We start from the raw sequence: 17,530 nt of genomic DNA on the forward strand, positions 1-17,530 counted from the left end.
TCAACATGGAAATGTGGTGATATGATTTATATTCACATTATAGGATACAAGTTGTGACACAATATTTTCAATTTTGATGAGAATAATTATATCAAGGTTAGAGTGATCCGTGTCAATTTAGGTGTAGATTCCATTTTTTGAGTGCTGGACTGTAATCTGGTCAATCAGGTGTTTAAGATTCTGTTTTAATTCTAATCTAGTCAATCATATGATTTTGGTTTATAACTTTATTGTTTTATCTTTATATTTAGCTCCACCAAGAGTTGATAAAGACATAAGAGATCAACAATGTGAAGCTGGTGATCAGTTTAAGATTAAGATACCATTTAATGGTACTGGACCATTCAACTTTAAATTATTTAAAAATGGAAAAGAAGTCCCAGAAAGTGATAAAGTCAAATTGTCTCCATTTGATGATTTCGTCACCTTATCAATCAAAGGTACATGTAACTTTGCAATGATATAAAAAGTATTTTAAAAAGTGTCAGTATAAAAATTGTAAACTATGCCAATATAATGGTTAAAAATTTATTCAAATAGGACAGAAGCAGCCTTGAATTACTTAGACGTAGATTAACAGTAGCATGGGAACAACGAGGTCAATAGGCTGAAGCCTCAACTCATTTTTATATGTTTTATATTTTACCTTACCTGGCAAGCTATCATAAATTGAATTAACTAATTAGGGAAGGCTATTTTGTTTCCAGATAAAAATAACTAGTTACTAACATTTATGATTATTGCCTGCTTAAACTTTTCTCTTCATTAATTTGCGAGCCCCCATTAGGTCCTATCTGCTTATGTGGGACTCTGTCTAATTATAAACTTGGACAATACCTACCAAATAGTATAAAATTTGTGAATAGTGAAACTGTATTTTTTTTATATTTTAATTAAATGTTATAAATGCTAAACTGTGCCTCTTTAAACAGTGTATCATCACAATCAAAGTTACAATTTTTTTGTAAATCTTGTGTGGTATGCAATATGAATATATTTTATTGTAATCATTTAGATACTGATATGGAGGAAAGTGGTAATTATAGATTGGAGATTAGTAATGACAGTGGAAGTTCTTCGTGTCAATTTAAACTTAAAGTTGTTAGTAAGTAAAATATGAAATGTTTGTATTGTGAGACAAAATTTTGTGTCATTTTGTCTAAAAATATCTTTGGGTTAATAGAATTATAAGGTTTGAGAATTTTTTCTTAAAGTAAACTCTCTCCTTAACCAAAAAGTACCCCAATTTGGCCTGAAAACTCATCCCTGCAGAAGCAGAATAACAATTTTTTCAGTGGTTCATCAACCATGCAGAGTAACCTAAGTCCATCATATTGGACTTAACAAATCCCTTTTCATGCAGAGTTTATATTGTTGTCACACTTTTATACTCGCACATGAAATAGGGGAGGCATAAATTGGCATCACCCATGTCCGTCTGTCTGTCTGTCCGTCCACAATTGCTTGTAAAAACTCGAGAAGGCACAATTCTTTGATTTTGATGAAACTTAGTGTGAGTGTTTGTCATCATCCAAGAATGAACCCCTAGCTCGGAAACACCCCAAAAGGCACAATTCTTGACTGATTTTGATGTAACTAGATGTGAGCATTTGCAATCAACCAAGGATGAACCCTATTGTAAATAAGGAAAATTGAAAAATATTTAGTATCAGTTATTGCCCTTGTTCTTGAAAACGTGTTCAATTTTTAGGGGGCACAATTTTTAGTGGATTTTGGCGAAACTTGGTGAAATTGTTTTTTATCACCCATGCAGAAACCCTACTGAATATCAAAAATTTTGAACTATTATTTATGAGTTATTAAAGGCATTCAATTTTTAGCTTAAAAACACTTGAAGGATCGAATCTTGCCAGATTGTGACAAAACATAATATTGTTCAGTATCAGCCATAAAAGTTCAAAGGAAGTGTATGACTGAAGGTTGAATATTTCATACTGGTGATTGTTACTGTACTGCTAAATATTTTTATTTAAAATCAAATCTGCTAGTGGGTGTAGATTACCTTGCCTGGCAAGCTATCTTTTTATGTTCGTTTTATGCTCTGTCTATTTATATTTATTTTGTGCTCACTCAATAAGCCACACTATTTTATGGTTTCTTTCTATTTTTGGTTACCAATTCAAAATGATTTTCTTGATTATTGGGCAAACATAGGATAGGTACTATCATGTGCTAATTTCAGTTTGAGTCTGATTGTTGTTAAATTATTTTTCTGGATTTTAAACAAATTCAAAGATAATATTGATCGATTTTATGACGATCAGACAAATTTTTATTGATTTTCGGCATGGGACATAGTGCAAAAATGATGCATATGAAGGGTACCAACTTGCATCTGTTGTTCACTGTATGGACCATAGTTTTTGTCTTACTTTTTTTTGTGGGTGTTAATATTAAAAGGAAGGTGCCTATTGAGTTTTTTGATGGTAGTTGACAATTCTACAAACTTTGAGACATATCAAGTTTATGTGTTTATTGTAAGGCATGGATGATGCCTATAAATTTTTGCTCTGATTTACTGTGGCAGCTCAGGAATCTTCTCGAGCAATGCATTTTACAAAATGTTTTGTTGTATGTAGGTTGATATTAAACTAATTGTGATCTGTATAAAATTTGGTGTTGATCAGAAAATTCCTCACTTTGTTACATCATTTCATCACCAAACTGAAATTGTTAGGTCTTTGGTACATGGTACTGGCTACCTTGATACAATATTTTAAATTTTGATTTGTACCTGTCAATTTTGTTGCTGTCTTGTAAGCTATGCATTCCTACCAATTTGAAACTGGTTAACATCATGATCATGTTATTATTATTACACACATTTGCATTTGTCCTTTAATAATTCAACATTGCACATGCCAATATAATCAACAATAACACTTATAGTTTACAATAATTAAATATTTTCACTGTTAAAATAAATTTATGTCCTATCATTTAGGTCCTCCAAGTAAACCAGGTGGACCACTACAAGTTTCAGATATAACTAAACACACTTGTCGTTTGTCATGGAAAATACCTCGTGATGATGGTGGCAGTAAAATACAAGGCTACTGTGTGGAAAGACAAGAAGTTGGCAAACCATATTGGGTTACTGTTTCTTCATTATGTAAAGTAAGTTTATTTTAAGATTCACTACATTATAATTCAAGCTGAAAATAGAAGAACATTGTTCTGCAAAAATGGTAATCACATTTACATGTATATATAAATGTGTTAACCATTTTTGCAGAACAATGTCCTTTTAAATATTTTTAATTTAAAATATATATATAAAGAAGTACTTAAATCGTTCATTCATACATAAAAATGTACCATCACAGATTAGGATTGTGGTTGGTGAAACCAGAATCTTTCCTACTTGATCTTCATTTTTTATACGCCCACATCTCTCTATGTGGACGTATATTGTTGGCACCCCTGTCGGTCCGTCCATCAGTCAACATTTGCTTGTAAATGCTCTAAAAACTAGATTTTTTGATGGAATCAAATGAAATTCGGTATGTGTATACATATTCATAAAATGAAGATCAAGTTGGAATTTGAGCTATTTTCGACCGTTAGAAGCAGAGTTAATGCCCTTGTCCCATAATCTTGAAAATGCTATTACTCTCTCATTTTTTCAACCGATTTTGATGAAACTTGAAATGAATGTTATTGGACCTAAATCGAAAGGTTTGAGAAAGTTTAGTTTACTTCTGATTAAATTTAAGGCTTTTTCAAGATTTAGGCCTCTTACGTCAGTTTTGAGGAGTTATCGTCCTTTAACCTCTATACAATAAGTGCTTTATCAACATCAATTGCTCTTAAACACTCTGTCCGTCTGTCGGTCCGTCGGTCCGTCAACATTTGCTTGTAAACGCTCTAAAAACTAGATTTTTTGATGTGTATACATATTCATAAAACGAAGATCAAGTTTGAATTTGAGCTATTTTCGACCGTTAGAAGCAGAGTTATTGCCCTTGCCCCAAAATATTGAATAAGCTATTACTCTCTTAGTTTTCAACCGATTTTGATGAAACTTAAAATGGATCTTTCGTTTTTACCATCCGCATGCCGTGAAGGGCATATGTGGCTGTGGTCCACTATCTTTGCTTATGCCTAGGCCTACTAACGAAAATTTATGAAAATAGGTTGAACCAAAGAGGCTACTGCATTTTTACTATTCATTATCTCAGGGGTTAACAAAGGGGTAAAAATTAGAAATTGTCACAAACTGTCCAAATTAATTGTTTGAATTTTAAATATGAAGGAAAAGATAGACTTTAATGGGTGCCAACAATATATTTTCACATATTCTATTATACACAATTATCACAGAACAATTTGAACGCAATGCACAGATTAACAATGAAAATAATGCAGGTCAAGTAACAAAATAACATTGCATTCTTTGAAGTTGGTGCCTTAGTACTTAAAATTTATTCATACATTTGTTTTGTATAATTACATGACTTTAATTAAATAGTTGTCATAAGATCTGTCGGGTTAACGTAGATCTTATATATTTTGCTCAAAGACATTTTACAGAAATTGCAAAGAGGCTGAGCTCAAATGAAAATGACCATTACAGGAAAGTGGCATGGAAAGTTGTTAAGAAATATTTGTGTATGAAAAATTGAGTGATAGAAAAAATCTTTCACTTTTGCTGCTGTCATATGAAATTTATTAGATTGTTAAACCTAAGCCATATTCATAGCATAGACTCAATTTTTAAATGTCATATGCCATAAGATCCTTTTTATATGCCCACATGAAATGGGGCCTTGAATAATAAAACTTCTGTCAAAATAAACCATTTATTCCTCCCAACATTTTGTGTGTCTAAAAACACACATCCTCAGGGAGTCAAAAACCAACAAAATTAAAAAAGCAAATGACTGTTACTATAATGATGTCATAAAAATTATGACGTCTTGGTTACTTAAACAATTATCTGAAGTCATCATAGAATGGCATAAAATGATAAAATATTATGTCATTAAAAAAGAAAAAATATAAAGTCATTAAAATGGAAATAATATGTAAGCAAAGAGTGGGGGTAAGAGATACAATAGATATTGCTTTGAAAAGTTTTTCATCGGATCATCGTATTCATTTAATCTTCTTGGCCAAACTGTCTCAAGTTTATGAATCCAAATGGATTCATCCAGATCTAATTTTTATACGCCCACATGGAAATGTGGACGTATATTGCCGTTGACCCTGTCCGTCGGTCCGTCAACATTTCTTGTGAACACAATAGAGACTACAGTTTTCAACTGATTTTAATGAAATTTGGTGTGACCATTTATATTGATGAGATCTTGGTCAAGTTCGAATTTGACAATCTTTCGAAGAACAGTTTTTGAGTTATTGCCCTTGACTTAGGAAAAACGTGTCAAAATTTGTTTGTGAACACAATAGAGACGACAGTTTTCAACTGATTTTAATGAAATTTGGTGTGATCATTTATATTCATGAGATCTTGGTCAAGTTTAAATTTTATGATTTTTTGCGATGAACGGTTTTTTGAGTTATTGCCCTTGACTTAGGAAAAACATGTCAAAGTTTGTTTGTAAAGACAATAGAGACTAAAGTTGTCAACTGATATTTGTGAAATTTGGTGTGATCATTTATATTGATGAGATCTTAGACAAGTTCGAATTTGATGATATTTCGATGAAAGGCTTGACTTATGGAAAAACACGTCAAAATTTGTTTGTGAACACATCAGAGACTACAATTTTCAATTGATTTTAATGAAACATGGTTTGATCATGTATATTGATGAGAGAATTTGATGTATGTGGGTTATTGATATTGATTTTTGAAAATTTTTTGGAATTACTCAGCATAAATAACTGTCAGTTAATATATATATCATTGAATTCAAACTATTAAAATTTCTTTAATATGAGAAAATTCATACTTTAATCACTAATGACTGTTTTATCATTTCTGATAGCTGCCAGTGGGGGTATGTTACCTTGTCTGGCTAGCTATCTTCTTTTATCTTCATTATAAACGTTTAACAAAGAAAGAAGTGGGGTGTCCAAGTTTAGATTTGTCATTGATCCCATTGGAAACTTTGCAATCTGATAATCCAATGGAGTTAAATGGAGGGCCTATTGGCTGTAGACTGTGTTAGGTCCGGGTTTGTGCCGAGTCGGTTGATTATTACAGTGGTGTAACCTATTTTCGTGGATATAAGGATTCAACACCGAATTCCGCTAGTTGATCACGTGACTTCATTCGTTGGACTACATTCTAGCAGACGGCACTTGGAATTCCGATTACCGCTTGGGATTATAAGGAAATTCGGCCGATAAAAAATGGTGACGTTTATTAATAAGTGAAATCTGCCATTTTGTATTTGTCAAAGTATACATTAATACATTTTACCATGCTTGAAACTACTGGATTCATTCTACTAGCTGATATTGTAGAGAAAACCCATGTTTATCAAAACAAACTAATGCGGAGGTCGAGCAAGGTCGCTCAAGGTCGCTCACGTAAATTATTAATCCTTTCCGGAAATCCACGAATAATAGGTTTCCACGAAATTAGGTTACTTGACTGTAAGTACCTAGTCAAAATTTCGACTGGAATGTCTCGAAATGGATCACCCATTTCCGTCAGTCCATCTATCAGTCAGTCCACAATTGCATGTAAACACTCTAGAAGGAACAATTCTAGGCTGATTTTGACAAAACTTTGTGTTTGTGTTTATAATCACCAAGCGATGAACCCTATCAAAAATGAGAAAGATCAAATAATATTTAGAATGAGTTATTGCCCTTGTTCAGTTTTTAGCTTGACTCACTATGGAAGGCACAATTTTCGACAGATTTTGACAAAACTTGATATGGGTGTTTGTTATCAACCAAGGAAGAACCTTATTGAAAATCAAAATTGAAAGACTCAAAAAATATATAGTTATTGCCCTTGTTTTTGAAAACATGCTCTTGAAGGCACAATTCTTGACAGACTTTGACAAAACTTGGTGTGAGAGTTACTTATCACCCAAGGATGAACCCAATTAGAAAACACAATTCTTGACAAAATTTTGTGAAATTGTTTATTATCACCCATGAATGAACCCTATTGAAAATCAAAAAATGTTTTATTGGTGTTATTGAACTTGTTCTTGAAAACATCAATTTTAAGCTTGTAAACATTAAAAGGCACAATTTTTGCAGGATTTTGACAAGACTTGGTAATTTTATTCAGTATGGCTCAAAAAGTTCAAAAGAAGTGTATGATTAAAGGTTGAATATTTTATACTGGTAATTGTTACTGTATTGCCAAATATTTTTTATTTAAAATCAAAGCTGTCAGTAGACGTATATTACCTTGCCTGGCAAGCTGTCTTTTATATAATTAAATCAAGTTTATTTTTTTAATTTAATTAGGACACAGCAATGGATGTACAAGGATTATATGAAAATTCTCAGTACCTATTTAGGGTTTCTGCAGTTAACATTCATGGAAATTCAGAACCCTTGGAAGCTGAATCAGCGATAGTTGCTAAAATGCCATTTGGTAGGTGTAACATTTTTGTAGAATAGAATTTATTTAATCTTTATTTAAAAGTAGATTTTGAAAATTAAATTTAAATATTCATGACATGACATGACATTGCATCCAATAGCGGGACTACCTGTTCCTCAGACTTGATATACAGATGAGATATGGGCACTCTAACAGATAGACATAACATGTTACTTATTATGGGAGTAGCACTTTCAGCTTACTAGTTTTGAGAAGTTTGTGTCCACAGAGTACTAATGATAATAATAACTTTATTTCATAGAATCTCATTATGAGACAGAAATACTTTACAATATATCTGTGCCCTCTAACTCAAAGCAAACTTAACTCTAAGATTAGACTTACGATGATTTGTAACTCGAAACTGTCCTTACTGAGATCATGATCTTAAATACTAGTTTTTTGCTCTTAACTTCAAAGAAGCCATGACAGGTTATACTGATGAGAAACACAACAGAGCAATGGCAACGTGTTAGAAAAGTGAGGTTTCCCGCCTCTTTTTTAAATCTTAAGATTGTCGTAAGTTTATCTTAGCTAAGTGTGCATTAGTAGTGTTTTGAGTTATTGGAGTAGCTGAGCTAAGATATGAGCGTAAGTGTATCTTAAGATGTATTGTGCTAAGATGTCTACGAGTTAAAGGGCCCAGGCGATCACTTTTCTAGGTTGTATTGAATAAATTTCAAATTTGTTCAACAATAAACAGTTAAATAAATGAACCATAATTACTGAAATATATACAACATATTTGGCAAATATATGTATTGGTCAAATTACATATTATCAAATTTTTAACAATTATGTCAATAAATATACATAATTTCTTATGTTCTGAACCTTTGCTTAGGAATAAAAGCTGCATCTTAAAGGTAGATGTAAACTTTCCATAGTGAGGTTTTAAATAGTAACTTCTTTCCAAGTTAAAATGGACAATTGAATACATAATGAAATTATCTATATTTTGAACTACCTACAAGAACTAAACTAGTGTCCAAAAGAAACTATACCACCTGTTTGCAACGACATAAAAGAAAAACTAAACAATGCAGAAGTTTAGGATTGGTGTTATGCTTTTGAGAAATCCTTTCACAACATCTGTACAAAAATTTCATTTCAATAAAATCTGTACAACCAATATGACAAGCCTTTAAAGATGGGTGGGGTCGAAAAAAGAACATTTCGTTAGAGCACTGATCACAGAAACAACGGGAAATGTCACACCACACGTCACAAAGTCAAGTCAGTAGCGGGTATGTCCACCGTGAGCATCAATGCATGCCAGAACACGCCTACGGACTGATGCTGTCAAACGTCTGATGACGTTGGAGTGATTCGTTGCCATTCCTCGAGGAGACATCTTTCCAAGTCCTGGACGTTGACTGGAGGCACACGGCGACGTCGGATTTGCCGATCGAGGTGGTCCCATAAGTGCTCGATGGGATTCATGTCCGGTGAACATGCGGACCATGGCAAAACCGTACTTTGGCGTTGGCAAGGAAGTTCTGTGTCAATCTTGCTGTGTGTGGCCTTGCATTGTCATGTTGGAAAAGGAGTCCACGAGGCTGTTGCTGAATAAAGGGCACCACAACAGGCCGTAGGATGTCATCAATATAACGCTGTGCATTCAGGTTTCCACGAATTACGACAAGCCTCGTTTTGACGTCACCACATATGCCACCCCAAACCATTAACCCTCCGCCTCCAAACGACCGGACCTGTTGGATACAGTTAAGCGCCAAACGTTCACCAAATCGTCGGTATACAATCTGCCGTCCATCGTTTTTGAAGATGAGGAATCTGCTCTCATCAGAGAACATAACACGTGCCCAGTCCCGCCGTTGCCAAAGTCGAACTCGCCTGGTCTAGATCAGTCTGTTGTTCCGGTGTCGAGGCGTCAGGAGCGGTCCGCGGTAGGGATGACGTGGCCGGATACCATACTGCCGTAGTCTCCTGTAGACGGTCTGTCGACTGATCCTGTGTCCCAGTGCTGTAGCCGCCGTGGACGTCGCTGTTACGGTGCGGTTCCTCAGGTGTAATACCCGGATGTAACGATCTTCACGGGGCGTGGTTACTCGTGGTCTTCCACTCCTGGGCCTGTCTGACGTCTGACCTGTCTGACGTAACCGCTGCATCAACCTGGTGATAGTGATGCGTGCGCAGTCCAACCTTCTGGCGACATTGACGTGTGTCACTCCTTTCGATGGCTGTCAAACGTGGCATATCTTGTGTTCTTTTTGTTGCTGTGATATCAACGTGTCTGATCAGCCGTTTTATACAGTTTTTATGCACGTGCAGAACATGCTAGAGAGGGAAATGTCACTTTCACGAAATTTACGTTTTTCCCCGGAAGTGATGACGTGTTCCCGGTATTTTTATCGACTATGCTGTGTTTGGGATGTGCAATACAAATTGGCATGTTTTCATATTAGACAATTCACTTAGTAAAAAACAATTTTGAAAATAAGTTGGTATCGTATCTTTTGGACACTAGTTTACATTTTGCTTGTAACATGACCTAAAAGGACAAATTCTATCTTCTCCATTTATATTTCTAAATATACTCGAATCAATTGGGCAGATGAGTGACCATTCAAGAGGTTAAAAAGTCTTTTTTTATTTATCCAGACTGTACATACATGGACATTTATGATTGGTTAAAACTCTTAATTATATGAAAAAAGAACATAATGATATGATTAAGAATTCATGATTATTCATTAGAAACACCAATTAATCAAATGGTTTGGAAAACCATCTTGAATGGTGGGAAGATAAACAAATCAAACAAGACTGAAAAATAATCTGTTTGTTTTTATGTGTTTACTCTTATCTATTAAGATTCACCTGGTAGTCCTGGAGTTCCTGAAGTTACTGAAGTTGGCGGTGACTTTGTTAGTTTGACTTGGTCTAAACCTGCATCAGATGGTGGAGGACGTATTACTGGATATTGGATAGAGAAAAGAGAACAGGGAACAGACAACTGGTCTCGATGTAATGTTCAACCTTGTATAACTAATATGTATAATATTCCTAATTTGATAGAAGATAGAAAATATGAATTCCGAATATTTGCTGAGAATGAAGCTGGCATGAGTAAACCATCCATGGCTTGCAATGCTGTCAAAATAAAAGATCCTAAAGGTTAGTACTAATAGTATTTTTTCTTATATTTGTGTGCTCACATTATTCTCAATAGAAGTAGATTATAATGATGTCTTAATGAGTTTCTGTTTCCATGTTGTAAGTGTATATATACTGGATTAATGAGATCTATTTTATTTGTATTATATATCTAAAAGAAAAAAACACAAAAAAAATTCTTAACCATATAAACTAATTTAGACCTAAGACTCTATAAAAGTAAGATCCAACAATAAAACTAATACCCAAATAGAAAACTAAGACTCATGGAACTATAAAACTAAGAGCGAACTGTTGGCCGGCACCGTTTACACAGCACTGTTTTCACTGAGCCAAAGTCAAAAGTAGACCTGCTCTCCAGTCAGAGGAGGCGAAAAAAACACAAAAATACAAAATGACGCCTGCTATAAACAAAGCTATTGTTGAATTTTTGTTGAATTTGTCTCGTTTAAAACGCAAACAAATCTTGTGATTATGACGGGCACCTTCCAATTGAACTTGGACGATCTTGTCACCCAAAATAGTCATCAGAGCTTCGGTCTCTTCATCACTCCATGTAGCTCCCCGTTAGGCAAACATTTTAACAGTAAGTCGATCCTTTTTTGTCAAAGTTTAGCCTAGTTTGTTGAATGAAAGTAACAGGGTCAAGGTCATTATTGCGCATGCGCATAAGCCCCCGTCTAAGTGGGCCAAGTTGGCCCGGCCCAGTGGCGCGTTTACACATCACTAATATATTTATGACATTTTGGATGAACATGTTTTAGGAACCATCCAGGATGTAGACCTTATACTAGAAGACCACTGTGTAAAGCATGTAAAACCATGTAAACTACAAATGTCATCAAAAACAAAGAATCTAAAACCTTTATCATTAAAGACATAGTTTCGTGTGATTCCAGTTTTGTGATTTATTGTTTGACCTGTTCCTGCTGTCATATGCAATATGTTGGACAAACTACCACCATTTGAAATGGGGGCGCATATTGGCGTCACCCATGTCCATGTGTCAGTCCGTCCACAATTGCTCATAATTGTCCATGTTCTTGAAAGTGCTTTCAAGTTTTAGCCTCTAATCACCATAGAAGGCAAAATTTACAGATTTTGACAAAACTTGGTAATAGTATTCAGTATCGACGCAAAAAAGTTCAAAAGAAGTGTATGACTGAAGGTAGAATATTTCATACTGGTGATTGTTACTGTACTGCCAAACATTTTTATTCAAAATCAAAGCTGCCAGTGGGTGTATATTACCTTGCCTGGCAATCTATCTTTATGTAAATGAAGAACCCAAAGCTGCTGAATATTTACTCATTGTATCTATATATTTTGTAGCTGCAGTAACACCAGAATTTGTGTCAACACTACGAATGGTCCAGGCAGTTGAAGGTAAAACTGCCAGATTTGAATGTGATGTTAAAGGATCACCTAAGCCTGAGATACAATGGTATGTAAACATCCAATTTATCCTTCGACAATTGTATGCATGCACCAATTTGAACAGTTCTGAACTTGGTTTGATGTGACATCATCTTACATTATGTGACAAAATGTTATGGATGAAAATTAGCAATTCAAAATACATTTTCATGATCTTGTTTAAAATGTGTTAAAAAATCTTTAAAGGAATTGATTCTCATGATTCTCAAAATTGAATGATCATCATTCGATAAAATATATTTAGTAAAATCTACTAGAAATGTGTTATACGATGTCATAAGTATTTTTAAGCCTATTAATTAACAAAATAGCATCAAACAACTGGCTGCAGTCATGTGGACCATGTGACCTATTTGAGTAAAAATGACGCAAAATGCGAGCCTTTCTCAAAGGCTATCGTAAGTGTCACAAATAATCTTACAATAAAAATTGTTGTACAATCGAGATGTGAAACTAAGCATGCACAATCATACATGTGTAATTTACCCATGTTGTCATGTTGTCGGGTTTCTACCGATTTTTTGTTTTTCTCCCGACCAAATTTTTCATTGGACCTACCGTTTTCAATGTCCAAATTCTCTACTATAAATCAACAAATTATCTATCATTACTTCCATCTTGATTGCCAGTTATGCGCGTTAATACGCAACTGGATGTCTAATTCTTATGTAAATTCAAACTTTGTTTCATAAAATCTTTTTGTAATTTTACTGTAGCCTGTAAACATTCATTATATTGCCTACATAACGGGCTTACTTATTACAAGTCTTTCCATATCTGAAGAGTGTCAAAATGGAAGCGGTTAATGCAGTTCAATACTTCGTGAGAGTGTTGCAGGAAAATTATTTTATGATTGGAATGGAGATATTTTAGATATCATGAATTACCCCTTTGGTAAAAGTAATGTTGCCAGTACATATTATTTACTGAATATTACTTTCAGAACATACATGATGTAGGCCTACCGGAACCATTTAATTTAGAGGGCTGGGATCATGCTTGCTTTCTTGTTTTCAAACATCATTTCAACTTGACATTATTTTGATTCAATCAATACTGAAGAATGACAATATTATTTTTTTTGGGCCCCTAAATTTGAAATATCAGGCACTATTTCTAGATTTATTTTGCCTGAGTAGGCCTATCCCTAATTATGGGTTTGTTAATTTTTACTGTGTCATGTAGGCCTATGATCAATTTAATTAAAGACGAGGAAATCGTATTTTTCGAAAAATCAAATAGATGTTTTCGTCAGAGGTTAGCCTACTGAAAATATCTTTGGTAAAAGGAAAATCTTCATCCTTATTAACATTGAACAATAAAGCTAAATTTTAGAATAAAGTAGCTCTGCTCATTTAGAAAAAAGTGAAACGTAGTTTGTAGGCCTATTTTGACAAGACTTTTTTCCAATGTATGATTTCGTCTGGCGAGGCAAAATTGTCTCAAGACTTCAAAGCGTTCTGAAATTTATATTTCCACAATGAAACTCAATGATGATGTTATTGGTGTGAAAAAAAAAAGGTGTCTTTCAACTAAGACTTTTCTGCACCATGTTGGCTAATGAAAACGCCATGCAAGGTGCAATGAGGGAAATTTTGCCAGGATTTTAGCCTGTGGCATTAGCCTGCTTTTTTTTTGATTTCCAACTGTCAAGGGAATGCACACAGCCTGTAGCACACAGGGCCTCGGTTTATTGTCCCATACAAACAACTATAGTTTCTTATTCCATGTCAGCCCCTCTTACCTGCATCACTGACAGGGGGAGACCAGGTTGAAAAGTCCAAAGCAATTATGCCAATAAGGGTCTAAGCCACTGCAGCTCCCAAGCTAGTAATCCTATGATAACGAATGTATATTTTCTTGGAAAAGATAAAAGGTTATGATAGACTTTAGGCTTAGTTAGATGGGCTTTCTTCGCAAGTTTGTTGGTATTTCGAACTTTGTCGATTATTTCTAAGTTAATTCGAATATATGCTTTTAAATACTAAGCCTACTGATAGTCTTATAATTACTTTGAGCTGATGATTCATAAATTTTTGTAAGTTTATATTTAAAAGAAAAAAAAAAAGACACTCCCAAAAATTTCAACCAAAAAGCAAAAGGTTTGTCGGAAATTCAGTGAAGATTTTCCTCTGTAAAAACATATTTTAAAGTCAAAATGTATGCTCGTTATATTTTAACATCATAATCAGTTAGTCTAGATATACATTGTCAATTTCATCAGCCTCTCTGAATCAAGTGAAGTTTCCACATCTGGTTATTTCTTCCTATAATGATGTGTCAGACAAATACTCCGCCATGTTGTTTGGTTTAGGCTAACAGCTGATTGAGAGTCCCTGTACACTTGACACTTGACGTCACTTATTTGTCGGCTTTAAAAATGCTATAGAATCAATGTTTACCATGAAATGTCTCTGACTTTTATAGGGTAGTGTCTGAACATAATGAATTTACAAATAATATAGCTTTTATTGCCTAACTTATGACCAGAGCCTCCCTTTAACAGTACAGAACAGAACAACAATAATCAAAATCCTTAGTAAAATAAGTATGAATAAATATGTAATCCTGTTCATGGGTTTATGTTAGCTTCTTATTTTTTTCTGTGTGAAAGCAGCCAATGTTGAAATTGAAAAATTAACATTACTTAGGCATGGGCATAGCTGTAATATTCTAATTGATAAGTTTCAAAACCAATTAAATAGTTCTGCTACCCAAGAAATGTCTTAAGATAGATATCCTTGTAAAAATAAATAAATGACTATTTTTCAAATTCTTTTATGCAAATTTCAGCTAGTAATGGAGCCGACTATGTGCTATATTTTGATTGCTTGATTTATATTACATAGCTCAAATCAAATTGCTTTCTCCATGAAAAGATATTTGATTTATCTGTTACACCCGAAAATGAAATATTGTGATATCATTACAATATTATGTTCATATAATTTAGGTATAAAGGTTCTAGAGAACTATATGATACAGATAAATTTGAAATCTTAACAGAAGGTGATAAGCAAATATTACTTATACATAATATATACGGTGAAGATGCTGATGAATATTCTTGTCGAGCTTCAAATAAAGGTGGAAGTAAAACAAGTAGAGCTGAACTTTCCATAAGATGTAAGTACAACAAATTTCTAGATCAGTAATACTTGGCCTGATGGAAACAAAATAATCCCATATAAGAGGTTTTTTTTTATGAAAACCAATAATGAAAAAAATAATCTAATGATCTCACAAGTTCATCTAGTTCGAAACATTTGCCTCTATTCCAGCGTCTGATGGATATTTTGACAGATGTTGGCTTGATTAGAGTCAGAAAAAATAGGCTCTGTTACATTGGAAGATGCGTTTTTTCTAACATATTATTAAATTAACTTTTAGATGTCTGTAAATTAGTTTTGGACACTAAAACTTTAGTTTTGTTAGTAGCACATGACTCTGTCACCTTTGAACTTTTGGCTGCGAGTGCAGTTTTAGATTGCCAATACAAGATTAGTTTTAGATTGCCAATACAAGATCAGTTTGGTCAAAAAAATTTGGATGGAACGGGAGATGTGACATAGATGTTGTAGGGAAAAAATGATGGTATGACTGAACTACAAAAATATTCATCTTTCAAAATATATCTTGGTTTTGCAGATCAGAGGTATCTAAATGGGTTTAAGACCCCTGTACCTGCAGAGATACGAAAAGTTCCCATTTAACAGGGCCTTTTTTTTTGGAATAGGGACAGAATTTATGCGTTAAATGCTGAGGCTCTTCTGGTAAATTCCAGAGGCATCTTAGGTCAGTTTTGGTGGTGGACTGACATTATCTATCTGTTTAAATGCAGAAACAATTTTGATAAGATGCGGAGGTGACCTGAGTTGAATTGTATATGCTGCTGAAAGCTTACCTATTGTAATAAATTGTCTTTCAGCACCACCAAAAATAAATGTACCACCAAGATTTAGAGATGTTTGTACTTTTGAAAAAGGGGAAAATGTTACAATTAAGATTCCTTTTACTGGTAATCCTAAACCTAGTGTTAAATGGATTAGAGATGGTGATGAATTAAGAGGTGCACATTATGATAGTGAAGTAACAGAGAGACATGCTATCTTAACTATTAAACAGGCATCTAAAGATGATGATGGTCCATATAGATTACAATTAGAGAATGATTTAGGTACAGATTCTACAGTCATTAAGATACAAGTTAATGGTAGGTTCTTTGCTTAACAATAGATGTTTTACATACAATCCTGATCAAGTCAGTTTGTTCCAATAAAAGGGCATGAGGTGTATGTGCAGGACATATGAAAGTGTCGGTACATCAATAGTCTACTTTTAACATCCTGTTTGAATTCAAACCTCTCTGTTACCGTATTACCTAGTCCATGAAATGGGGGGCGTATATTGCCGTTACCCACGTCCCTCCGTCCGCAATTGCTCATAAACACTCTATAAGAGGCAATTCTTGACGGATTTTGACAAAACTTGGTGTGAGTGTTCGTAATCACCCAAGGATGAACCCTATTGAAAATCAGAAGAATCGAAAAATATTTAGTATGAGTTATTGCCCTTGTTCTTTAAAACGCGTTCAATTTTTAGCTCGTAAACACTCTAGAAAGCACAATTCTCGATGGATTTTGACGAAAATTGGTGCTAGTGTTTGTAATCACTCAAGGATGAACCCTGATGAAAATCAGAAGAATCGAAAAATATTTAGCATGAGTTATTGCTCTTGTTCTTTAAAACGCGTTCACTTTTTAGATTGTAAACACTCTAGAAGGCACAATTCTTGATGGATTTTGACGAAATTTGGTGTGAGTGTTCATAATCACCCAAAGATGAACCCTATTGAAAATCAGAAGAATAGAAAAATGTTTAGTATGAGTTATTGCCCTTGTTCTTGGGAACGCGTTCAATTTTTAGCTCGTAAACACTCTAGAAGGCACAATTCTCGATGGATTTTAACGAAACTTGGTGTGAGTGTTTATAATCACCCAAGTATGAACCCTAATGAAAATCCGAAAAATCGAAAAATATTAAGTATGAATTATTGCCCTTGATCTTGAAAACGCGTTCAATTTTTAGCCCATAAACAGTCCAGAAGGCACAGTTCTTGACGGATTTTGATGAAACTTGGTAATATTATTCAGTATCGCCTCAAAAAGTTCAAAAGAAGAGTATGTCTGAAGGTTGAATATATCATACTGGTAATTGTTACTGTACTGCCAAATGTTTTTATTTAAAATCAAAGCTGCCAGTGGGTGTATATTACCTTACCTGGCAAGCTATCTTCAATAAGGGGTTTTGTCCTGACTCAAGTCACATAAGGAGATGGTTGCTATTAAATTGCTTGAATTTGAGTTTTCCTAATTGAATGAAAGGCTAAAATTACATA

General features: G+C 34.1%; 1 protein-coding gene across 1 annotated transcript in view; it reads left to right on the plus strand.

Annotated features, from left to right (window-relative positions):
• Nucleotides 1-208: 208 nt before the first annotated feature.
• Nucleotides 209-17,530, plus strand: part of LOTGIDRAFT_121777 (hypothetical protein) — a gene marked incomplete at both ends in the record, with an annotated part of 75,296 nt that continues 57,974 nt past the window's right edge. Inside the window, 8 exons of the mRNA XM_009059220.1 lie at nt 209-440; nt 1,016-1,105; nt 2,966-3,138; nt 7,419-7,548; nt 10,393-10,695; nt 12,028-12,139; nt 15,086-15,258; nt 16,061-16,345. Of these exons, the coding sequence (XP_009057468.1) occupies nt 209-440; nt 1,016-1,105; nt 2,966-3,138; nt 7,419-7,548; nt 10,393-10,695; nt 12,028-12,139; nt 15,086-15,258; nt 16,061-16,345 (1,498 nt within the window). The remainder of the gene's footprint in view (nt 441-1,015; nt 1,106-2,965; nt 3,139-7,418; nt 7,549-10,392; nt 10,696-12,027; nt 12,140-15,085; nt 15,259-16,060; nt 16,346-17,530) is intronic.

This window comes from Lottia gigantea (assembly GCF_000327385.1).
Source record: "Lottia gigantea unplaced genomic scaffold LOTGIsca_38, whole genome shotgun sequence".
NCBI classification, from domain to species: domain Eukaryota; kingdom Metazoa; phylum Mollusca; class Gastropoda; family Lottiidae; genus Lottia; species Lottia gigantea.